The 22422-nt window shown below is 74.9% G+C and overlaps 3 protein-coding genes across 26 annotated transcripts; 1 reads left to right on the forward strand and 2 right to left on the reverse strand.

The window, feature by feature from the left end:
* Window positions 1–394: 394 nt before the first annotated feature.
* On the reverse strand, window positions 395–5447 carry PCSK4 (proprotein convertase subtilisin/kexin type 4). Of its 16 annotated transcripts, none has more exons than XM_070058484.1 (15): window positions 4871–5338; window positions 4531–4635; window positions 3768–3860; window positions 3561–3689; window positions 3407–3483; window positions 3239–3327; window positions 2967–3139; window positions 2661–2873; window positions 2408–2508; window positions 2220–2323; window positions 2028–2145; window positions 1710–1889; window positions 1498–1614; window positions 1213–1286; window positions 423–958 (listed from the first exon to the last, which is right to left on the reverse strand). In XM_070058484.1, exons 1-15 carry the CDS (start codon window positions 5063–5065, stop codon window positions 459–461), a joined length of 2268 nt encoding a protein of 755 aa, XP_069914585.1. In that variant the 5' UTR covers window positions 5066–5338; the 3' UTR covers window positions 423–458. The 16 variants fall into 16 exon arrangements, 13 of the variants coding, with proteins under 13 accessions (XP_069914589.1, XP_069914585.1, XP_069914588.1 ...); XM_070058486.1 differs by having other exon boundaries at window positions 444–958; window positions 1498–1622; window positions 2661–2781; window positions 4871–5328; XM_070058485.1 differs by having other exon boundaries at window positions 524–958; window positions 1498–1622; window positions 4871–5322.
* A 331-nt stretch (window positions 5448–5778) lies between these two features.
* REEP6 (receptor accessory protein 6) lies at window positions 5779–11396 on the forward strand. 3 transcript variants are annotated; one of them, XM_070058481.1, is made up of 6 exons: window positions 5779–6112; window positions 8836–8929; window positions 9000–9138; window positions 9929–10097; window positions 10211–10292; window positions 10401–11396. In XM_070058481.1, the coding sequence occupies exons 1-6, from the start codon at window positions 5998–6000 to the stop codon at window positions 11359–11361; spliced, it is 1560 nt and encodes a 519-aa protein (XP_069914582.1). In that variant the 5' UTR covers window positions 5779–5997; the 3' UTR covers window positions 11362–11396. The 3 variants fall into 3 exon arrangements, with proteins under 3 accessions (XP_069914582.1, XP_069914583.1, XP_069914584.1); XM_070058482.1 differs by having other exon boundaries at window positions 5788–6112; window positions 10211–10288; window positions 10401–10439; XM_070058483.1 differs by lacking the exon at window positions 10211–10292 and having other exon boundaries at window positions 5788–6112.
* A 4426-nt stretch (window positions 11397–15822) lies between these two features.
* On the reverse strand, window positions 15823–20798 carry ADAMTSL5 (ADAMTS like 5). Of its 7 annotated transcripts, none has more exons than XM_051828635.2 (14): window positions 20567–20798; window positions 20000–20067; window positions 19784–19886; window positions 19464–19530; window positions 19289–19380; window positions 19048–19108; window positions 18840–18948; window positions 18515–18642; window positions 18133–18244; window positions 17806–17892; window positions 17584–17744; window positions 16767–16950; window positions 16616–16687; window positions 15823–16531 (listed from the first exon to the last, which is right to left on the reverse strand). In XM_051828635.2, the coding sequence occupies exons 3-14, from the start codon at window positions 19837–19839 to the stop codon at window positions 16230–16232; spliced, it is 1431 nt and encodes a 476-aa protein (XP_051684595.1). In that variant the 5' UTR covers window positions 19840–19886; window positions 20000–20067; window positions 20567–20798; the 3' UTR covers window positions 15823–16229. The 7 variants fall into 7 exon arrangements, with proteins under 7 accessions (XP_051684595.1, XP_051684590.1, XP_051684591.1 ...); XM_051828630.2 differs by having other exon boundaries at window positions 18162–18244; window positions 20567–20705; XM_051828631.2 differs by having other exon boundaries at window positions 18162–18244; window positions 20000–20093; window positions 20567–20692.
* Window positions 20799–22422: the final 1624 nt, after the last annotated feature.

Consider the following 22422-nt stretch of genomic DNA (forward strand, 5'->3'; position numbering starts at 1 on the left):
AGCGATGCCCCTGTTCGCCCGTGTCCAGCTCCCTGCAGCCGGCGAGTGCGCCCACGGCGTGTCCGAGGGGCGCACCTGTCCGGCCGCCACCGGCCCGCTCTGCGGACAGCGGGCGCCGCGCACGCTTCTGCGAGGTTCTGGCGGCCACTTGCGGGCTTAGGCCGCGCCGGGGCCCCCCACACCCCGGGGGCAGTGCGTGACCGCGCTCCTCGCTGATGGCCTGCGGACGCATGGGGACATCCCGGGTACCGGGCTCCTGCGCCCGCGTGGGAGGCCCCGATGGAGCTCCTGGCTCTGGCCTCGGCCTGGCCCAGCTCCAGTGGGGGAGTGAGCCAGCGGGTGGAGGACCTCTCACCCCCCCACCCCCACTTTTTAAAATGTCACAATATGGAGAAGCGGGGGGGGGGGGGGCGTGCTTCGTGTGCAGGCCCGGGCGCTCCGCTGCCTGGACGTGGTCGTCACTGGGACCCTCCCGCGGCCCGGGGGAAGCCACAGCCTTGGTGCTGCTGGTCAGCCTTTATTTGCAAGCCCAGAGCCGGCCCGCGGCTGGTCATTCTCCCGCCCGCCTTTCCCCGGGGCAGGGAAGGAATGCTGGTCGTGATCCGGCTTCTGCCCCACCCCCCCACGCCCCACCCCCCACCCCACTCCAAAATCTGTAACAACGAGACGTCGGTCTCCTGCGCGAGCCGGGAGGTTCCAGAGGGCCCTGGCTGGGCCTGGCGTCGCGGGGTCCCCCGGGCAGGCCTGCGCCTCGTGCCCAGCGAGCAAGGGCTGGGGCCGGGGCGAGGCCACCTTCCTCCTCCAGGCCGGGGCTCCGGCGGCTGGGCTGGGGGAGCGCCGGGGGCGGTCCCTCGAGCTGGGGGAGCTCGGGCCCCCGCAGAGGAGGCTCCGGCTGGCCGTGCCGGGAGGGGAGGCCCTGGCGTCCGTTCCGCGTGGAGCTCACCGCCCGCCGGGTGTCCTGGAAGGGCCATCACGGGCAGCAGGAGACGCAGCGTCGGCCCAGGGCGTCAGGGCACTCTGCGCGGGGCGGGGGCGGGGACGCGCACGTGAGGCCGCGCGCCCCCTCCCGGGGCCCCTGCTGCCCGCCCACCCTGGGCCGCACACGCACACTGCCCGCCCCCGCCCCCTCCCAGCGCGCCGGCCGCGCGGCGCCAGGCACTCACCCTGGCACAGCCCCTCTGTGTCCCGCTGCACACGCGCGCTGCTGGTCACCTGGGGGCCCGGGGGCCGCGCGGTCATGTCCTCGGCCGTCCCGTACAGCAGCAGCGTGTAGCGGTACAGCGTCCCTGCGCGGGGGTCACCATGGGCAGCCTGGGCCTGCCGGGCCTGGCTCCTCTCCCCCTGCCCCCCCTCGGGTGTCCACCGCACATCTGTCACTGCGCACCTACTGCGTGCAGGGGTCAGCTCTCGGCTTCTCCCGGGAGCCGCGCGCCCACTGTGCGCCAGCCAAGCCCGTGCAGGCGGCTGTGGGGCCCCGCAGGGCCACAGCGCTCTCACCAGTGTTGAAGTAGTAGCCCCTGTTCTCCAGGCTCAGGGTCCACACGCCCTGCGGGGCCTCGTCCCAGAAGTGCGTGGACATGAAGGTCCAGTTGTTGTAGCCTTGGCCGCTGATGTCTAAGGGCCTGGCGCAGACGGGCAGGGCGGGCTGTGGGGTCGGCCCTGGCGGCGCCGGCCGGCAGATCCCTGCGCCGCCACCCCCGGGGCCCCACCTGATGGCCACGAGCGTGGAGCGCGTGCCCATGGGGCTGGTGAGCGAGATCTGCAGGTCCCCGCGGCGGCTGTAGGTCAGCGACAGCTGCACCTGCACGTGCTCCAGCGAGCGGATCCAGTTGCCACGCCCCGCGCAGGCCGACACGTTTCTGGTCACGTGCAGCAGCGGCAGGATGGGGCTGGGGGCGGGGCGAGGCGGGGGTGGGGTGGGCAGCCGGCAGGGGGCTCTGGCCTCGAGGGAGGGGAGGGCTTGGGGCCCGGGTCCCCTTCCCCGGGGGACCGCGGCAGGTGTGCGGAGCGGAGGGGCGGGGCCTCACGTGGGGCTGTGCACGATGCGGATGGCGCACTTCTTCTGGGGCTGCGTGGGCAGCCAGGTGCGGGCCAAGTCCACCAGTCGCCCGGCGTCCAGCAGCCCGTAGCCGTAATGGTGGCTCACTGAGCGGGGGCGCGGCCGTCACTCACGGGCGCCCCCCAGCCGCGCGCCCCCGCCCCCGCCGGGCCCGCCGCACCTCGGCGCCCCACGCCGTTGGTCCTCCAGTCCTCGGCCTGCAGCTGGGCCGGCTTGGACGCGCGGACCACCAGGTGCTGCATGTCCCTCCAGGTCAGGAACGGGCTGGGGACAGGAAGCCTGGGTCAGCGGGGCCCTGCCCGGGGGGCTGCGGAGGGCGGGCGGGCCGGCGGGCGGGCGGGCACGCACTTCGCCTCCAGGGCCAGGGCGATCATGCCCGCGGCCAGCGGGGCCGAGGCCGAGGTGCCCGTGTGCTTGTCCGTGCACTGGTGGTGCAGGTCCGTGGTGACCTGGGTGCAGAGAGGCCCCGGGCCGCCTGGCTCCAGCCCCGCGAGGCCTGGACTGCCCGGGGCTGGGCCAGAGCGGGGAGGGCGGGAGGGCCTGGGTGGGGCCCGCGGGGGGCGCGGGGGCCCAGGGAGCGGACGGGTCGGCGCCCACTCACGATCTGTGGGTCGGTGGCCACGCCGCTGCTGTAGGTGGTGGTGAGCGTGGAGGCGCAGGCCTCGCTGTACCAGGGCACGCGGCCCTGCTGCGTGGCGCTGCCCACGGACAGCGTGTAGATGCTGTTGGTGTAGCCGTCGCAGTCACAGTTGTCATAGTGAAGCCCGCCGTTGCCCGACGCCCAGACGAACAGCGCGCCCAGCCCGCCGCGGCCCTGGGGTGGGCGGAGGCCGGGGGGCGTCGGCCTGGCGCGCGGGCACGCGCCCTGCCCCCCGCGCGCGCCTGCCCCGCCCCTCCGCGGCCCCACCTGGGTCACGCCGCGCCAGAAGGCCTCGCGGGTGAGGACGCCCGGGCCGTCCACCGTGCGGCCGTCGTCCTCCGGGCCCCAGCTGGCGCTGTACACGTGGATGTGCTGCGGCTGTAGGCTCAGCGACTGCGCCTCGACCACGTCCGTGATGGTGCCGTCCAACATGCGCACGCCTGCGGCGGGCCGCGCCTGCGCCCTGAGCCGCCCGCCCCCCCCGCCCCGGGACCACCCCCGCCCGCAGCCGGCCCCTCCGCCTGGGGGACCCCGGGTACCTCCGATGCGGGCGTTGAAGGCCACGCCCGTGCCGCAGAAGCCGTTGTTGGCCACGGCGGCCACCTCCCCGGCGCAGCGGGTCCCGTGCCTGTCGCCAGGGCCCACAGGTGCGCGTCACAGCCGCCCCGCCCCCGCTCGGGGGTGCCCCGGGAGGCCCCCGGGCTCACCGGTTCTCGTCGCTGGGCGTGTAGCGAGGCTGAGGGTCGGGGTCGTAGTCATTGAAGTCGTAGCTGGCCAGGGGGTCCTGGGGGCGGGGCGGGGCTGTGAGGCTGGGCGCGGGGGCGGGACCGCGGCCGCCGCGCCCGGCCGCCCCCTCCTCACGTAATTGGCCCAGAGGTCTGGGTGGTCCTTTTCAATGCCGTCGTCCAGCACGGAGACTACGACGCCCTGGCCGGTCAGGCCCTGGTTCCACACCCGCAGGACGTTCAGGTCCGCCTGCATCTCGTTGTTCTGCGCGGGGCAGGGCGCGGGGTCAGCGGGGGTCGGCGCCGGCCTGCCCGCTCCCCGCCCGCCAGGCCCCGCACTCACCATGTACCACTGCTGGGGGAACCAGGGGTCCGAGGGCACGGCCAGGGAGCGCTTCACCCGCCGCCGCAGCGTCTGCTGCTCGAACCACTGCACCTGGGTGCGCGCGGCCCGGGTCACTGCCTGTCCAGGCCCCGAGGGGAGGGCGGCTCTTTGGGGCCCCTGCCCCTCCCCCGTCTTCGTTCCAGATCTTTCCTGCGCACCCTGGGCCAGGCCGAGCCAGCAGCCTTGTCCAGGTCTCCCCGCGGGGGCAGGTGTCCGGCTTCACTGCCCCCGCGGGGAGCGGAGCAGCCCGGGCGTGCCTGACCCGGCGCCCACGTGGGGGCGTGCTGGAGCCTCGGGCGACGGACGGGGCCACAGCACCAGCCCCCTAAATACCCCTCCTCATCCCCCAAACCAGCACCCCCACTCAGCAACAGGGCGGCCGGCCCCGCCGGGGTTCAGCCCCAGACACAGGGCCCCTCGCTGGTTTTCTGTCCTACAGACCCGATCCACCGGCCAGCTGCCCACTGCCAGGGGTGTGCGGCCCCGGCCCCGCCGGCGGCCAGCAAACCACACTCTGGTCTCGCCATCTCGGTTATGGCAGGGGGACCCCTAGGCACGCGCTCTGGGATCTGCGGCCCGGCCCTCGGCAGGGGGACAGAAAGTTCTCTCCTTGCTGGGAGGGGCCGGGCGGGGACCCCCGGGGCTCCTGCTCCAGCCACAAGAGAGCCAGGTACCAGGTGGGCGCTGACCGGAAGTGGGGGCCCCTCCAGGCCGCGCTCACCTTGGGTTCTCTCTTCAGGCGCAAATGGTGGCCCCAGTGTGGGGTCAGGGACTGCTGGACCACGCCCCGGTGCCGCAGGTGGAAGTACTGCCCATCAGGGAAGATCTGGGGGTGCGGGAAGCGGCCCACGGCTGGGACCCGCTCCCGCCCCCGGGGCCCCCACAGGGGCCGGCCCCAGCCAGGAGCCCCGAGGGGGCAGCAGGTGCCTGGCGCCTGTGGGCCCTGGAGCGGGGGGCGGCTGAGGCATGGCCGGGCTCGGAGGTTCTCGGAGCCCCCATCGGCCAGGGTCTGGGGTCGTCCAGCCCCCACCCCACTGCCCGTCCATCCGGGTCCCACCCACCTCCCCCAGGTTGACGAAGCCGAATTTACGAGCCAGGCGCTCGGCCTCCCGGTAGCCCTGGGACACCCGCACGGCCCAGCTGCTGACGTAGATGGGGGCCCGGGCAGAGGCCCGCCCCCCAGCCAGGGGCCCAACGAGGGCCAGGCCCAGGGCCAAGGCCAGGCGCAGCCACAGCGCAGTCGGGGCGGGCCGCATGGCGGCGGGGGCGGGGCCGCGGGGGGCGGGGCCGCAGGAAAGCCCCTCCCTCCAGCCAAACCGCCGAGTCGGCCCGCCCCGCCCCCGGCGCCATAGCAACCCCGATGGCTTCAGCTCCCAGGGGCCCCTGCGGCCGGGGCGCGGAGATCCGACGGGGCGGGGAGCCCACGCGCGCCTCGGCCCCCTGCGGACCCCAGCCCACCGGAGCCCCGGTCTCCCCGTTCGGACAAGCTGCCGGATCTTCTGACCCGGAGGAGCGGCTTCACGGTTGCCATAATGAACCCCACGCTTTATTTGTTCCCGCCCACTTCTGTACACACCCCTCCCTCGAAAATCGGTCCCGCCTCCGGCCCCGCCTGCTCCAATCAGAATGGGTCTTTCCAGTAAGTCCCGCCTCCTTCAGTGAGTCCCGCCCCTACGATTGCTGCTCCGCCCCACCTCCTGTCTCGTTAAAGAGTCGCCTCCTGTTTCTCCAATCAGCTACGGCCTTTCCCAGACCCCGCCCACCAGCCCCACCCTCCTTACCACGCTTTGCTTCCCCGCTCCACACGCCCACCTGCCCCTCCTCTCCGTCAACGTCGCTGCCAATAATCCCCGGCCCTGACGCTGGCCCTCCAATCAGCTACGTCGCACTTCCTCTCCGCCAATCGGCGCCCGCGGCTGCCGCGCCCCGCCCCGCCGTGCCGGGCGCGTGGCTGCAGCGGCGGCCGCGGCCCGCCAGAGGGCGATGCGGCGGGGGAGACGGGGCAGGCCCCACCTCCTTTGTCCGCCCTGCCCTCCCATTGGCCGGAGCGGGGGGCCGGGGGCGGAGACCAGCGGTCCGGGGGCGGAGCGCGGCTGCCCGTCCGGGGCCGGAGCGGCGCGGGCGGCGCGGGGCCGGTGCGCGGGCTGGAGGGCGAGCTCGGGCAGCCAGCCCCGGGCCCGCCGCTGCCATGGACGGTCTGCGCCAACGCTTCGAGCGGTTTCTGGAACAGGGGAACTTTGCCACCGAAGCGCTCGTAGCGCTCGAAGCCAGGACCGGAGTCGACAAGCGCTATCTGGCCGCGGGTGAGCCGTCGGGGCGGCCGGGGTCTGGGGTCGCCAGCGGCCCCTCCCCTGCCGCCACCTGGGCGGAGGGACCCGCTCCCAGCGGCGGCGGCCGGGCCATCCTCCGCCCCCTGCCCCGGCACCCTGGGCGTCCGCCAGGCCTCGGTCCGGTTCTTCCAGTTGTCCAGGGGGGCGGGGCGGCCCTGGTGCCCTGGTAGTCTGACCGCGTCCGGCCGTGTCGCGGTGGTGACAGTGTCCCTAGGGGCCCCTCCCGGGGGCTGCCCTCGCCCCTTCCGCCAGCCCCACCCCCCTTGCCGGCCTTGTGCCGTGGCGTGACCATCCGTTGGGTTGGTGGACAGCCTCGCCAGGGCCGCCGGGCGAGAGGCGAAGCCCCCCTGGCTGCAGCCCCCTGCTCCGGCCCTCGATGGCCCTGCGGGACGTGTCCGCCTGTCTCTGCCTCTTTCAGGAAGCCCTCCCGGGACAGCCCCCAGGACACCTGTCCTGACCGTGGGGCGGGGCCTCCAGGGTTCTAGCGCCCTCTCAGCAGCCGGCGGGGGGCCCTGCCCGCCGGGGGATTTCCGGGCCAGTAGGGTCTGAAACCCTGCTCAGACCCCAGAGGCCTCCCCAGGCCCCCAGCCCCCCGGGAGCCGGCCCTAACCTCTGCCCTCAAGTCCACGCGTCTGGTCGCCCAGCAGCGGAGGGAGGGGCCGGCTGGGGAGGCCGGACGTCGCCAGGGGGGCACTGAGGCAGGGGGCGGCTGCTGAGCCTGTCCCGTGTGCAGCGGCCACACAACACGCGTGGACACGCATGCGCACACACAGGCACCCTCCCATCTGCTGCTGGCGCCTGGGGCTTAGCCCCCCCCGCCCCGCCCTGACATCCAGGGTCACCCCCCCCCCCGCTGCTGAGCCTGCAGGAAAGTGGATTTGGGGAGGGCGGCCCCGGGAGACGGCCCTGGGGAGGGGGGACGCTCCCCAGCGCCCCCCGCCCCCGCGGAGAGAAGCCCAAATCCCCAGATCCGACCTCGCCCGCGGTCAAAGGCGCAGGTGGAGGCAGGGTGGGGTGACCTCCCTCTGCACTTTGGTCCAGCGCTGGCCCCTCGGCGATAGTAGCCTGGGCGGGGAGGGGGCCCCCAGCCCCCACCGCTCCTGGCTGTTGAGATAACGCAGCCCGGGAACCAGCTGTCCCCTCCTCCCCTCTGGGCCGGGCTCAGAGCCAGGCCGCCCCTCCCCCTCGCGGCTGTAGCCAGAGGCGCCGGGTGCACCTGCCGACGGGAGGGGAGGTTCCTGTGTGGCCCCCGTGGCTAATACGGCGGGGCCGGCACCACCCCACGTGCCGAGGGGGGACCGCGGCTCCGCATGCCCGCCCCATGCGTGTCAGGGAGCAGAGTTGAAGGGAGACTCGACGTCGCGGAGGCGGGGTGCCCTGGCATGGGGACAGGCACGCCTACTCCGTGCCTGCAGGGCTCGCGGCGGGCTCTCGCTCCCAGGGCCCAGGGGACACCATGGGCGGCCTCTGGCGGCCTCTCGCACCCAGGGCCCAGGGGACACCATGGGCGGCCTCTGGCGGCCTCTCGCACCCAGGGCCCCGGGGACACCATGGGCGGCCTCTGGCGGCCTCTCGCTCCCAGGGCCCCGGGGACACCATGCGGTGGCCTCTCGCACCCAGGGCCCGGGGGACACCACGGGCGGGCTCTTGCACCCAGGGCCCAGGGGACACCATGGGCGGCCTCTGGCGGCCTCTCGCACCCAGGGCCCCGGGGACACCATGGGCGGCCTCTGGCGGCCTCTCGCTCCCAGGGCCCCGGGGACACCATGGGCGGCCTCTGGCGGCCTCTCGCTCCCAGGGCCCCGGGGACACCACGGGCGGGCTCTCGCACCCAGGGCCCCGGGGACACCATGGGCGGCCTCTGGCGGCCTCTCGCTCCCAGGGCCCCGGGGACACCATGGGTGGCCTCTCGCTCCCAGGGCCCCGGGGACACCATGGGCGGGCTCTCGCACCCAGGACCCCGGGGACACCTCTGGAGGCCTCTTGCTCCCAGGGCCCCGGGGGACACCATGGGCGGGCTCTCGCACCCAGGGCCCCGGGGACACCATGGGCGGCCTCTGGCGGCCTCTCACTCCCAGGGCCCTGGGGACACCATGCGGTGGCCTCTCGCACCCAGGGCCCCGGGGACACCATGGGCGGCCTCTCGCACCCAGGGCCCAGGGGACACCACGGGCGGGCTCTCGCACCCAGGGCCCAGGGGACACCATGGGCGGCCTCTGGCGGCCTCTCGCTCCCAGGGCCCTGGGGACACCATGGGCGGCCTCTCGCTCCCAGGGCCCTGGGGACACCATGGGCAGGCTCTCGCACCCAGGACCCCGGGGACACCTCTGGAGGCCTCTTGCTCCCAGGGCCCCGGGGGACACCATGGGCGGGCTCTCGCACCCAGGGCCCCGGGGACACCATGGGCGGCCTCTGGCGGCCTCTCGCTCCCAGGGCCCCGGGGGACACTATGCGGTGGCCTCTCGCTCCCAGGGTCCCGGGGACACCATGGGCGGCCTCTCGCACCCAGGACCCCGGGCCACCTCGAGACCACCGCCCCCTGGCTCCCGCGTCTCCGCCCCCGCCCCTCTGGGAGCCCCTGGCTGCAGTAATGGCGTATTCCTCCAGGGGGCGCACGCGCACACAGCCTCCAGGTGCAGACGCAGCGGGGGGGCGGGGCCGTGGGGGTGTGACCTCCGCTCCCCCCTCGCCCCCAGGAGCTGTCACTCTGCTAAGCCTGTATCTTCTGTTCGGCTACGGGGCGTCTCTGCTGTGCAACCTTATCGGATTTGTGTACCCCGCATATGCTTCGTGAGTGCGGCGGGGCGGGGCGGGGCGGGCGGGGCTCGCGGGCCGCGCTGACCCCGCCGTCCTCCCGCAGGATCAAGGCCATCGAAAGCCCCAGCAAAGACGACGACACTGCGTGGCTCACCTACTGGGTGGTGTACGCCCTGTTCGGTCTGCTCGAGTTCTTCAGCGATCTACTCCTGTCCTGGTTCCCTTTCTACTACGTGGGCAAGGTGGGCGGGGCCGGGGCGGGGCAGGGGCGGGGCCGGGGAGGGGGGCAGGGCGGGGCGGGGGCGGGGGCTGGGGGGCGGGGCTGGGCTGGGGGTGGGGCTGGGGACTGGGGGCTGGGGCTGGGGAGGGGGGTGTGGGGGCCGGGCGGGGCTGGGGACTGGGGCGGGGCTGGAGACTGGGGGCTGGGGCTGAGGCGGGGGGGCCAGGGCGGGGCGTGGCTGGGGCCGGGGGCGGGGCGCGGGGCGGGGCTGAGGCGGGGCGGGGTCTGGGGGCCGGGCCGGGCTGGGGGACCGTGGCGGGCCGGGGAGGGGGCTGTGGGGGCCGGGCCGGGGCTGGGGGCTGGGGCCGGGGGGCGGGGCGGGGCTGGATCCGGGGGCGGGGCCGGGGGGCGGGGCGGGGCTGGGGCCGGGGGCGGGGCGGGGCCGGGCCGGGGGACCGGGGCGTGGCCGGGGCTGGGGAGGGGGGTGTGGGGGCCGGGGCGGGGCCCAGGGGCGGGCGGGGTCCGGGGTGTTGCTGGGGTCCAGGGCGGGGAGGGGGCCGGGGCGTGGCTGGGTCCGGGGGCGGGGCGGGGTCCGGGGCGTGGCTGGGGTCCAGGGCAGGCGGGGGCCGGGGTGTGGCTGGGCCGGGGCGTGGCTGGGTCCGGGGGCGGGGCGGGGTCTGGGGCGTGGCTGGGTCCGGGGCGTGGCTGGGTCCGGGGTGGGGCGGGGCCAGGGCGGGGCTGGTCCGGGGCGGGGCCGGGCGGGGCGTGGCTGGGGCCGGGGGACCGGAGCGTGACGGCCGCCCCTCGCGCAGTGCGGCTTCCTGTTGTTCTGCATGAGCCCGGGGCCCTGGAACGGCGCCCTGCTGCTCTACCACCGGCTCGTGCGCCCGCTCTTCCTGAAGCACCACGCGGCCCTGGACAGCGCCGTGAGCAGCCTCAGCGGAAGAGCCCTGGACGCCGCGGCCGGCCTGGCCCGGGACGGTGCGTGCCTGGGGCGCCCCCGCCTCCCGCCTCCCGCCTCCCGCCGCGCGCCTCCGGCCGCCGCCTGCCCCCTCTCACTGTCCGCCTCTCTTTCCCACGCTGTCGGGGAGCAGTTCTGCAGGCCCTGGCTCGGGGCCGGGCTCGCGTCACCGCTGCGGGGGCCGGACCCCCTGCCGCCCTGGAAGCCGAGCGTAGGTAGCCCGCGGACAGGTCTGCGCGCGTGCGTGCTGGCGCGCGTGTGCCTGGCCGTCTTGGCCACAGAGGCCGCCTGGCCCCTGAGCCGGCCCGTCCCTCTCTCTGCAGCCCAGCCAGGCCTGAGCCCGCAGCACCAGGACAAGTGAAGAAGCAGGCCAGCGCCCGCGCGGACCCCCCGGCCAGCCGCCAGGGCAGCGCCTCGGGGTCCCGGCTGTCCACCGGGGCCAACAAACAGAGCAGCTCGTCGGGCGCCCCGCTGTCCAGCGAGGCCAGCCACACGGGCAGCGCCTCGGGGCCCCAGCTGGACTCGGAGGCCGGCCAGCAGGGCAGCTCGTCGGACCCCGAGCTGTCCACGGACTCCACGGAGTCCAGCCAGGACAAGGCCCCCGAGCCCGCCCGCCCTCCCAGCTCCGGCAACTCCCAGCCCCGCTCCCCCGACACCCGCAGCTCCGGGTCCCGGGGCTACGTGGCCTCCGGCTCTGCCAGTGGTTCCCAGCTGCCCCACAAGGCCCAGGGGCAGCCGCGGGCACAGCCACGGGGACAGCCGCGGGGCCAGGCTCGGAGCCGAGGCAGCTCCTCCAGCCAGCGCCAGCTGCGCAAGCCCCGCTCCATCGTGTCCACCAGGCCCCCTGGGGCCCAGCAGGGTCCCCAGCCGCGTCCCCCGCCGAGACCCCAGCCGCGACCCCCGCCGAGACCCCAGAGGCCGACCCAGCAGGGTCCCCAGCCGCTCCGCCAGCCACGTCCCCACCAGGGTCCCAGCGCCCCCTCCGGCCAGGCCCCGCCCCTCGTCCAGTCTCCCAGTGGCACCAGCATCCCGGCACAGCCCCCCAGCCAAGCCCCCAGCCAAGCCGCCAGCAAGCCGGGGGCCCCGGCGCCCCGCAGCGGCGGCCGGCGGAGCCGGAAGTGGAGCAGCACGTCCGTGCCCGAGCTGAGCGCGCCCTGCTGCTCCGGCTCGTCCCTGGACGTCAGCTCCGAGTCGGCCACGCAGATCAGCTGCACCTGGCCCCGCCACGGCCACGGGCTCTGCTGCCTGCGGCACTGCTGGCCCCTGGGCTGCCCGGCCTGCTAGGCGGGCGCAATAAAGCCACGGCTGCCCTGAGCGTCCCCACGGCTCCCTCCTTTCCCCCCTGCCCTTCCGCTGGCCACGCGCCCGTCCACTCCGGAGCCGCGAGGGCTGGGCAGAGTCAGGACCCGCGGACAGCAGCTCCATCCGGGCCTCCCGCGTGGGGGCGGGGCCTGGGCATTAGTTACAGCCGCCGCCCGGGGTCATTAGCAGGGTCTGGGTCAGGCTTCCTCCCGCCGTACCCACCCCACCCCATCACAAGGACTCCCGGAGCGGGCGTGCGCTGTGCTGCAAGACTTCAACCCCCGTGTGGGCGCCCGGCCCAGTCCCAGCTGCCCCACCCGGCCAGGCCAGCTCCCTGCTCACCCACCGGGAGGCGGCAGGTGGCAGCCCCAGCACCCGGGTCCCCGCCACCCACGTGGGAGCCCCGGGTGGCGTTCTGAGCCCCTGCGTCCGTGAACCGGCCCACAAATAAGTCAGTCTTCCAGAAACCACAGTAAAAATCGCCCAGAGGGCACAAACAGGAAATGCCCCCCACCTCACTCAGCCCCGCCGGCCTCAGGCCCCCCCCAGGCCCCCCCAGCCTCAGCCCCGCCCCGGCCTCAGGCCCCCCATCTCACTCAGCCCCCCCGCCTCAGCCCCCCCACCTCAGGCCCCCCTGGCCTCACTCAGCCCCCCCACCTCACTCAGCCCCCCGCCTCAGCCCCCCCACCTCACTCAGCCCCCCGCCTCAGCCCCCTCACCTCACTTAGCCCCCCCACCTCACTCAGCTACCCCCCGCCTCACTCAGCCCCCCCCCCCGGCCTCAGGCCCCCCTGGCCTCACTCAGCTCCCCCACCTCACTCAGCCCCCCTGCCTCACTCAGCGCCCCCCACCTCAGCCCCCCCCACTCAGCCCCCCACCTCACTCAGCTCCCCCCGTCTCAGCCCCCCACCTCACTCAGCCCCCCACCTCACTCAGCACCCCCACCTCAGCCCCCCACCTCACTCAGCACCCCCACCTCAGCCCCCCACCTCACTCAGCCCCCCCACCTCACTCAGCCCCCCACCTCACTCAGCACCCCCACCTCACTCAGTCCCCCACCTCACTCAGCACCCCCACCTCAGCCCCCCGCCTCACTCAGCACCCCCTGTCTCAGCCCCCCGCCTCACTCAGCCCCCCACCTCACTCAGCCCCCCACCTCACTCAGCACCCCCGCCTCAGCCCCCCACCTCACTCAGCCCCCCCACCTCAGCCCCCCGCCTCACTCAGCACCCCCACCTCAGCCCCCCGCCTCACTCAGCCCCCCACCTCACTCAGCCCCCCACCTCACTCAGCACCCCCGCCTCAGCCCCCCACCTCACTCAGCACCCCCACCTCAGCCCCCCGCCTCACTCAGCACCCCCACCTCAGCCCCCCGCCTCACTCAGCCCCCCACCTCACTCAGCCCCCCACCTCACTCAGCACCCCCGCCTCAGCCCCCCACCTCACTCAGCACCCCCACCTCAGCCCCCCACCTCACTCAGCCCCCCCACCTCACTCAGCCCCCCACCTCACTCAGCACCCCCACCTCAGCCCCCCACCTCACTCAGCCCCCCCACCTCACTCAGCCCCCCACCTCACTCAGCCCCCCCCGCCTCACTCAGCCCCCCCGCCTCACTCAGCGCCCCCCCGCCTCACCCAGCCCCCCAGCAGGCAGGAAGTTGAGAACGGCCTTCATTTGGGAAGGAACCCCCTGGGGGGGTGCGGACCCTGGTGACGGTGCTGGGCTCTCTCCGGCACACCTGTCCGGGGAGGGCTGGCGCCCTGCAGGGCACCATCGAGGGAGGCTCCCGGTGCGGCCCGGCCCTCACCCTCACCGCCCTCGTGCGCCGGCCGCCCACAGGTCCCTGCACCCAAGGGCTGGGGCCGGGTGGACGGGGTCCGTGCCCTAGGTGTGCGGGCACGTCTGCACGGTCCGGCCGCCGAGCCTGGGACACCGAAGCCGGGCGCTCTGAGCGGGAGGAGGCACGGGTGGGGGAGCCAGTCCCGTTCACCGGCTCCCTGCCTCCGTGCACCGCGTCCAGGAGCCGGCGGTACAGCAGGAACCCCAAGGCTGCCGGCGGGGCGGGGGGTCGGGGATTGCCGGGCAGGGCCCGGCGCGGACGACGAGCGAGCAGACGCGCAGCAGAGGGGGTCCAGACGCCGTGGACGAGGCCCTGAGGCAGAACGGAGGCCGCGTGTGAGCGGAGTGGCCAGGGCCCGGCTCCCCGGGGTCTCAGGGCGTGGGAGGACCGTGGCCTTCACCGCACAGGTGTGGCTTAGCCGGCAGCAAGAGTGACCACTGATGCCCCACCTGGGGCCCGTCGGCTTGGCCACAGCCCCAGGGGTGCTGGGGACACAGCCCCTCGCCCTCGCCCCCCCTCCACCGTGAAGTGGGCTCAGCTGTGCCCCGCCCAGGTTAGCACACCTGGGAGCACGGGGTGGGGGGCGCACCTGGCTCGCCAGGCCCAGTGACCTTTCAACACTAATTTGACCTTTGATGAAAGACATTTACGTGAGAGGCAGGGAACCATCGATCTCCCCTCGGCGGATTCATCCCTCGAATGCTCACAACGGCCAGGGCTGGGCCATCAGGGTCAGGACCCCAGAATTCCCCCCGGGGCCCCCCCGGGGCGGCAGGGGCCCAAGCATTGAGCCAGCACGGCTGCCTCCCAGGGCGCGCCGGCAGGGACCCACTCCCGGGGGCTCCCGCCCGGGGCGCAGCGGCCCCAGTGTCTCTGGTAAGGACGCGTCTGTCGCCGGGGTCCACTCCGAACCCGACACGACCTCCGACCCTCACCTCAACATCCTGTCCGCAGGCTCGGGCCTGGGGCTGGACCCCCAGCAGCCAGCAGTGGCGGCCACGGCCTCCCGCCCGGGCTGGGACAAGCGCGGTGCAGGGCACGGTCGGCCCCAGGTGCTGCCTGTCCACCACCTTGAAGATTACCAGGAGGGGCAGGTGTTGGGCCAGCAGGTGACCCCGCGACCCACCTGGGAGCGCCTGGGCTCCACTGCCAGCTCTGGTTCCCGCCCCCAGCTCCCTGCTAACGCCTGGGCCACGGAGGCCAGTGGGGGGCCCAGGGGGACTTTCCTGCTTCCAGCTCTGACCATCTCTGACCGTCGTGGGCACGGGGAGGGAGCCAGCTGTCTCTGTCTCTCGACTGCGGGCGTCTCGGACTCCACTGCAATTTAAAACCCCCGTGGACACCCTGTGCACCCCTTCCCCGTCAGCATCCGCAGAACCCTGCAGAGCCCCTGGGAAAAGCCCCGCCCCCGGCCGGTTTCCGAAGCAGCCGCCTCGGCTTTGGCTTTGCCGCCACCAGCAAGGCGCTCCGCCTCCCGCGGAACCGGTTCCGGCTCCGGACGGGGCACTCGGTGCAGGCAGTGCCTGGGCCTTCCCGCACACAGCTCAGGGTCGGCAAGACCAGAGCTGGGCGTGTCGGTGGAGCCGGGTTCGAGTCCCATCTCCGCTCAGATGCCTGCCCCCTGCTGACCCACGCCTGGGAGGCCGTGAGGACGGCTCGGGTGCCGGGGGAGGACGGGCCCTGCCACCCACGTGGGAGCCCAGGGTGGAGCTCCCGGACGCCGGCCTTGCCTGGCCCGGCCCTGGCCGCCATGGGCACTGGGGCAGTCGCCCAGCAGACGGAGGCCTCCGTCCCCTCTTTCTCTGCCTCTTTACTGTGTTTGGTCAACAAGGGCTGGGGGCAGCAAGAGTGGGCACTGGCGCCACTTGGTCCCCATTGTCCGTGGCCTCAACCTTGCCACCCGCAGAGTGGACGGCTGCTCCCAGCGCCCCCTGCTGGCTTCAAGGCTGAGGGACCAGGCCGGGTGGGCACCTGCTGTGGACATGGTGGCCTGCCCCCGGGGAGGCCGGCGGCCCCTCCCCCCATCCTTACCCCAAGCTATGAACACCACCAGCCCTGGCGGGGTTCCGCCCACATCCCCGAAGGCCGTGTGTCCCCAAGCCCCAGGACGCACGGGCTGCAGGGCCCACAGGTGGAGGAAGACAGGCCTGGGGCCCCCCGCGTGGACGCCCCCTTTCCCAGCCCCTGCCGTGCCTCCTGGGCTTCATGGTCTGGGACACAGGTTCCCCAGGGCCTGGCCACGTGCCCAGCATACAGCAGGTGCTCAATGCGCACTCCAGGGGTGAAGGCGAGGCCGGGAATGGCTCCAGGACAGCACAGCCCCCAGGTCTGAGCCTTGGCAGGGACGCTGAGGCCCAGGAGGGGGCAGGGCGCTGCCAGCGGTCACGTGGGAGGTCAGGGCGCCCACGGCCTGGGCAGCGGCCAGCTGGGGCAGCCAGGACGGGGGCGTGGCTCAGCCCTGGGAGGGGCTCCGGGGCCCTGCCCGCCCCCAACCCCGCCCGGAGGAGGAGGGCGTGGGGGCGGGGCGAGCACGTATCCACACGCGTGGCCGCGGCGCGATCCCACCAGCACTCCCCGAGTCAACACAGCTGAGGACACGTGGCCGGGTGCCCTGGTTCTTTTAAGGAACGCGGTGGTGAAAACGAACCGGGCCGGAAGGGCGAGCGAGCGGAGGGGCTGACGGCGGGGACACCAGGCCCAGCGCTCCAGGGGGGCTTCCGGGGGCGGCGCGTGTGGGAGGAGTGGCAGTGACAGCGTCCCTGCACACGTGTGTGCATGTGTGTGGTGTTCCTGCATGCATGTGCACACGTGTGTGCACGTGTGATGGAGTCCCCGCACACGCGTGTGTGTCACGGTCCCGCCCACGCGTGTGCGTGTCAGCGGCAGGGGCTGCGCAGGAAGAAGACCCACAGCCACGGTGCGAGTTCGTCTTTGGGGGGGAGTGAGGCCGACTTCCAAGCGCGAAGACGCGGGGGCGGCGCGGGCAGCGGCGCGGGCCCACCCCGCGCGTCAGGCCGGGCAGTGGCGTGCGGCCAGGCGCGCTCGGCTGTCCTCCGCGGGGCTCCAGGGCCGCGCGTAGCCGGCCCGCGGCAGCAGCAGCCGGTCCTGGGCGCCGTCGGGGCTGACGAGGCGCCGCACGGCCAGCAGGTACTCCCGGCGGGCGGCCAGCGGCGGGCAGGGGCAGCGGCCCGGCGCCCACACGTACTCGCGGCCCCGCAGCGGCCCGCGGCTCTTGTAGACCAACTGGACCCGCACCTCGTAGCGCGTCTCCTGGGCGTGGCGCCGGCGGCCCAGCACGCGGGCCTGGAACACTGAGGCGGGGGGGGGGCCCGGGGCGGGGTGAGAGGGGGCTCAGGGGTGGCGGCCAGGGGCGGGGGCGCGGCCCGGGGGCTCACCAAAGTCGCTGCCGCAGTAGTGGAGCAGCCGGTGGGCGCGCCCACGGGTGTCCGGGCAGGGCGGGCAGGGCTCTGCGGAGGGCGGGGCTGTGAGGGGTCCGGGCCTCACGCCCCCGCCCCGCCTGCCCCATCCTGGCCGCCCCCACCTCACCTGGGGCGGGGGCCGGGGTCCACGCGGGGCCGGGGGGCTCGCGGGGCGGAGGCTCCACCTCCCGCGGCTGTGGCTGCCGCAGGGACCAGCCCAGCGCCTGCGCCCGCGCCTGGAAGGGGCCGTAGCGCTCCTGGGGGAGCCAAAACTCCAACTCGATGCCCGGGTTGGGCTCCCGCAGGAGGACCTGGGTGGGGGCGCACACCAGGGCAGCTGAGGGCCCGCCCCCTCCGGCTGAGCCCGCCTCCCCCGGCTGAGCCCGCCTCCTCTCCCGGCTGACTCCTCCCCGCTCTGGCTGACCCCGCCTCCCCCTCCGGCTGAGCCCGCCTCCTCACTCTGGCTGACCCCGCCTCCTCTCCCAGCTGACTCCTCCCCGCTCTGGCTGACCCCGCCTCCCCGGCTGAGCCCGCCTCCTCGCTCTGGCTGACCCCGCCTCCCCCCTCCGGCTGAGCCCGTCCCCCTCTGGCTGACCCCGCCCCCTCTGGCTGACCCCTGCCTCCTCTCCCGGCTGACTCCTCCCCGCTCTGGCTGACCCCGCCTCCCTCAGCTGAGCCCGCCTCCTCGCTCTGGCTGACCCCACCTCCCCCCTCCGGCTGACCCCGTCCCCCTCTGGCTGACCCCGCCCCTCTGGCTGACCTCGCCTCCCCCGGCTGAGCCCGCCTCCTCGCTCTGGCTGACCCCGCCTCCCCCCTCCGGCTGACCCCGCCTCCCCGGCTGACCCCGCCTCCTCTCCCGGCTGACTCCTCCCCCCTCCGGCTTACCCCGTCCCCCTCTGGCTGACCCTTGCCTCCTCTCCCGGCTGACCCCGCCCCCGCCGCACCTGCAGGAGCAGGTCCTGCGTCGTGGGCCCGACGGCGCGCAGCGTCTCCTCGGGCCCCGCGGCGCGAGTGTAGACCACGCGGGTGCCGGCCGCCTCGTAGGTCCCGGGCGCGTCGGCGCGGTCCCCGTTGAGCACGTAGCGCCCGTCGGCGCCCACGAGCGCTGCAAGGCAGGGGTCAGCCGAGCCCCCGCGCCGCCCGCCCGCCCCCCGCGCCCCGCGTACCCAGGCGGTTGCGGCTGCGGTGCGCCACGCGGACGTGTCTTGCGCCCGCAGGGATCAGGGTCACGTTCCAGTACCCGGCGAAGGCACCTGCGCGGGAGGGAGGCGGCGTTGGCGGCCGCGGGCCGGGGTCCCGGCCCCGCGGAGGCGCGGCTGTCGCTCGGTGCAGCGCAGAAGGGGTTAACCGCCCGCCGCGCCGCGGGGTGGGGCGGGGCAATCTGCGGGCGACCAATCGGCGCGAGGAGGCGGGGGCCCGCGCCGCGGCTGCCCAATCGGCTCCGTTGTGGCCTCCGGGCCGCTACCCACGCGCGCGCGGGGCGGGGCGGTCACCGGCGTCGCGGAACACGCGCTGCACCCACAGGCACGAGTCGTCGGCGCCCCCGCAGCGGCCGCAGCGGTCCTCTAGGGCGCCCGAGCCCAGCAGCCCGTCACAGCCGGCGCTCTGCAGGGGACACGCGGGGCGTCAGGGGCGGGACCGGGACGGGGCGTGGGGGGGCGGGGCCCAGGCGGGGGCGGGGCGTCACAGCCGGCGCTCTGCAGGGGACACGCGGGGCGTCACGCGGCGAGACCGGCCCGGGCCAGGGCGGGGCGGGGCGTGGGGATGAGGGGTGGGGCCCAGGGCGGGGGCGGAACCCGACATGACTGGGCTGGGGGCGGGGCGTGGGAGGGGCGGGCCCCGACACCAAGGGGCGGGGCGGGTAAGGGTTCTTACGAGGCAGCGGCCGGCCACGCAGAGGTCCTGGGCGGCCGGGCCGCAGGGGGTGCCGTCCAGGACGCGGCCGAAGCTGCGGTAGAAGCCGTGCCCTTCCGCCAGGCAGTTGAGGTCGCACTGGTTGGGCGCTGGGGACAGGGGGAGTCGGTGGGCTGGGGACCTCCCTGACGGAGTCCCAGGCCCCGGCCACCGCCGCCCCGTGGACAGCTTCGCCCGGGCGCTCCCGGGGCCGCGAGCCCTCGCCGCTGGCCGGCAGGCTCTCCCGCCCCAGCGCCCCTGCAGCTCCCGGCGCCCTACTTCGTGCTGGCCCGCCCTGGCCACTCACCCCCGAGGAAGGGCACCCACTGGTACGTCTGGGGGGCGCCCAGCACAGGGCGGCCATTGTAGAGCGCACACTGCAGGTCTCGGAAAGGCACGGCGCCCGGCGGGCAGTCCTGGGGGCAGACGGGGGTCGGGGTCGGAGGCTGGGGAGCCCCAGGCGGTGTGACCGGGGGAGGGGTTCGGGGAGGACCGGGGAGGTGGGCGGGGCTTACGGGAAGCTGGCAGAGGCGGTATCCGTGGGTGTCCCCCCAGCACGGGTCCTCCCCGGGAAGCCTGCAGGGGGCGGGGCAGCGCACGTGTGGTCGAGACCCCCAGGGACGCCCCTCCCAGCACTGGCCTGTCCACCCTCCTCCCACGCCAACCCCACCCGCATTCCGGCGGGAATAAAGGGCAGGGCGCGTGTGGGGCGGCGGGGGGCGGGGCCGGGACCCCTGCGCGCCGCTGTCGGCTCACCGGATGCAGCGGCGGCTGCGCACCGAGACGCCCCGCCCGCAGGAGCTGGAACAGCGGCTCCAGGACCCCCACAAGGTCCACTCCCCCGGACCCTACTTGGGGACAGGAGGGCACCATCAGCCTGCAGGGGGCGTCGGGTCCTCGCCGGCCCGCTGGTCTCACGCCCCCCCCTTACCTGAGCTCCGCCCCCCAAGTCGCAGCTCAGGAGGGCCCCCAGCAGGAGCAGAAGGTTCTGGATGGGTCTGGGGGAGAGAGGGGACCAGTGCAGCAGCCAGCAGGCCGGGGTCCGAGCCCCAGCCCTGCCCCGCCCCTGGACAGTAACCGGACTCCCTGCAGGAGAGGGCGGGGCTGTGGGGTCCCCACGGGTACAGAAAGGAGGGGCTGGAAACGCTGTCGCGGCACCAGTGTCCACTGCGTACTGCCCCAGAACGCATACAACAGGCGCTCAAGCAGTGCGTGGTGACCGGCAGCTCCAGGGCCCATTGCTGCTTCTACCTGCCGGGGCGGCCACAGCTGGGCCACTCCGCTTCCCCGGGCCCAAGTGTCCCCATCTGCACAGCCTGGGCCGGCTGGACTCAGTCCATGCTTCTCTGAGACCCTGCAGGAGACGTGGGCCCCGGGGGCTGCGTCAGGAGCAGGACCCGGCCTCCCAGGGCCCCCAGACCCAGGCAGCCGGGCGACCCCGGGGTGGGCGGGGCAGGGAGGGGCGACCTGGCCCAGGTCCAGGTGTGGCGTCATGGCCTCATCTGTCCAGGGTGTGGGCCGCAGCGCGGGGCCTCCTGGGGAGCAAGGGACAGGGAGGGAGCTGGGTGGGAACTCGGACCCCCCAGCCCCCCCTCCCCGCCTCGGGGTGCCCGCTGTCAGGGGCGGAGGAAGGACCAGGGCCTGGCAGGGGAGAGGGGAGGGAGCCTGGCCACCTCGCGTGTCCCGGCCACCCCAGCCCCCAGACGCTGCCGGACCCGGGTCCATGGAGTCCCGGCTCCACCTTCCACCTCTGACCCCGGACTCTGCCCAGGAGCCCTCCCTCTCTGCCCACAGCTGCGGGCCGGACGCGGGGAGCTGGGGCAGGGCAGGGGGCTTGGGCGGCGATCGCGGTGGGAAGCCCACCCTCCCCTCTCCTGCAGCGGGTGAAGTTGGCCCAGGACAGGCCACGCCTCCGGGCCTCGGTTTCCCCGCTGGGAGCGGGAGCGCTCACCCGTTGCGGGTGGCTGCCCCCAGCCCTCGGTCCACACACCGGTGCGGTCCCGGGGGAGTGCGCGGTCAGGCTGAGGGACTTACCGGCTGCGGGGGAGCGGGGCTGCGCGTCCAGGCCGCCCGGGCAGAGCGGAAGCGGCGGGGCCCGAGGTGCGGGGCGGGAGCGGGACGGCCCCTCCCACGCGAGCTGCCCAGGGCCGCGCCTGGGCAAGGCGGGGCGGCGCCCCCGCGCGGCCGGTGCGGATCTGCGGCAGGGGGCTGCCCCACGCACGCTCCGGGCCTCTCGAGCCGCGGCCTGGTTCCGGGTGTCGGGGCCGCGGCGACCTTGGGACTGACCGCCCCCACCCTCCAGCCGGAGCTGCTATTCCGGGCGCCGCGCTCAGGGCCCGGGAATGTGCGCCCCCAGGGAGCCCGGCCCTGGCCCCGGGAGTCCGGGCGCCTCCCCCTCTCCGCCGACGCCGCCCCTGCGGTGGTCCCTGCGCCCTCCTCGCCGTCGCCCTCCTTCGGGGCTGCCCCACTCAGGGGCGAAGACACCCACGTGTCTGGAATCCGATCCCGGGATTCCCCGGCCGCCCCCCAACGCAGGGCCCCAGCGCCCAGGGAGTCACTCGGGCCGGGGGCCGGGCTGGGGGCGGAGACCCCAGCCGGCGCATTCCCGGGCGTTGCTGTCACCAGGGCGCGCCCGGTCCCGCCTCCTGCCCGCCTGGCCCCGGCCGGGTGGTGGCTTCTGGGCCAGCCCTGGGTCCACCAGCAGGCCCCTCCCCGCCGCGGCCGGCCTCACTCCCTCCCACCTCAGTTTCCCCACCAGGAAACGGGCCCAGCGGGGGTCGCCATGGCGAGCCTTCCAGTCGGCCCTCAGCCCACCCTTCCTGGCCGGCGCCCACGCAGGACACAGCAGGCTCCCTGGGCTGCCGGCCCCTCCAGCTCCTGGCTGGCGCCCCCTGGCGGGGGTGGGGGTCCTGAGCGGGCGGTGGACCCACCTTGCTGCCCTGAGCTGGGCTCAGACCGGGCTCCAGAGCCCCCTCCTCCAGGAAGCCCCAGCCTGCTGTCCAGCCTGCTGTCCCCAAGCCCCCCAGACCCCGGGGAGAGGGGTTGGCCCTGCTGCTGGAACAGCCACCTGGCAGGGGGAGGCAGGGGCTGGGCTGGCCGGAGGAGGTGCCCCGGACTCCGAGCGGGCACTGGGTGGGGCTGGGGCCAGGTCTGCCTGTGGACGAGTCCATGGGTGCTGTCGGCATGGTGGGCCCAGAGCTGCGGGGCTGGGAGGGAGGGGCGGCGTGGGCAGAGGGGACACGGGGCCAGCGATGGGCTCAGTCACTGGTCCTGACTGGCCTTGACCGGTGGGTGGGGACGGGGAAGAAAGCCCGACTGGAGGGGAGCGGGGGGGAGGGAAGGGAGTTGGGGCTGGGGTGTCCAGAACCCTGCACTGAGCGCCTGGGGCCAGGGGCATTGGAAGAAGATGAGGCTCAGGGCCACTCTGCAGGGCTGTGACGTGTGGGTGGGTGTGGCTTCTCGATCACCTGGCTCACCTGGCCCAGCAGACCCCCCAGGTGGAGGCCTGGAGCTCAGAGCCCAGCCCCCCGCACAGTGGGCCAGGCAGGGGCCAACTTCAGCCTGGCGCCGCTCTCCGAGCTCCGGCCAGGACCCTCTCCCCGAGGGGACGCCAGGACCAGGTCCCAGGGGAGCCCTGGCGGGTGGGCAGCCCGGCCCCTGCCTGCTGTGGGCTCGGGGCTCAGAACTGCCCGCAGGCCACGGTTAACAGTGCTGAGCACTGCAGAATTCAGCAGCGGTGTAGCCCACGCTCAGAGCTCCGAGAGGCCCGGACGCCCTGCGCGGCCGTGACGTCACCAAGCCCGCTGTGATGGGGGGACCACAGCGGTACAGCCGCCGCCTGCAGTGCCCGCATCCCCTGTGGGCACTGGTCTGTGTCCCGGCTGCTCCAC

The sequence above is a fragment of the Oryctolagus cuniculus genome, chromosome 16 (assembly GCF_964237555.1).
Source record: "Oryctolagus cuniculus chromosome 16, mOryCun1.1, whole genome shotgun sequence".
Classification (NCBI taxonomy): domain Eukaryota; kingdom Metazoa; phylum Chordata; class Mammalia; order Lagomorpha; family Leporidae; genus Oryctolagus; species Oryctolagus cuniculus.

Bases quoted from the DNA above. Each gene is read 5' to 3' on its own strand.
- ADAMTSL5 (XM_051828630.2), bottom strand. From the start codon at position 19,839: ATGGGGACACTTGGGCCCGGGGAAGCGGAGTGGCCCAGCTGTGGCCGC. The intron at 17,893-18,161 runs GTGGGTGCAGCG...CCTCCCGCGCAG, and splicing joins GGCGCCGACGACTCGTGCCT to GTGCCTTCGCCGGGTACTGG. The intron at 17,745-17,805 runs GTACGCGGGGCG...CCTGCCTTGCAG, and splicing joins CCGCAGCCGCAACCGCCTGG to CGCTCGTGGGCGCCGACGGG.
- REEP6 (XM_070058481.1), top strand. From the start codon at position 5,998: ATGGACGGTCTGCGCCAACGCTTCGAGCGGTTTCTGGAACAGGGGAAC. The intron at 6,113-8,835 runs GTGAGCCGTCGG...CCTCGCCCCCAG, and splicing joins CAAGCGCTATCTGGCCGCGG to GAGCTGTCACTCTGCTAAGC. The intron at 10,098-10,210 runs GTGCGTGCCTGG...GTCGGGGAGCAG, and splicing joins GGCCGGCCTGGCCCGGGACG to TTCTGCAGGCCCTGGCTCGG.
- PCSK4 (XM_070058484.1), bottom strand. From the start codon at position 5,065: ATGCGGCCCGCCCCGACTGCGCTGTGGCTGCGCCTGGCCTTGGCCCTG. The intron at 3,861-4,530 runs GTGAGCGCGGCC...GCGCGCACCCAG, and splicing joins GCCTGAAGAGAGAACCCAAG to GTGCAGTGGTTCGAGCAGCA. The intron at 2,509-2,660 runs GTGAGTGGGCGC...CTCTGCACCCAG, and splicing joins TGGCCACCGACCCACAGATC to GTCACCACGGACCTGCACCA.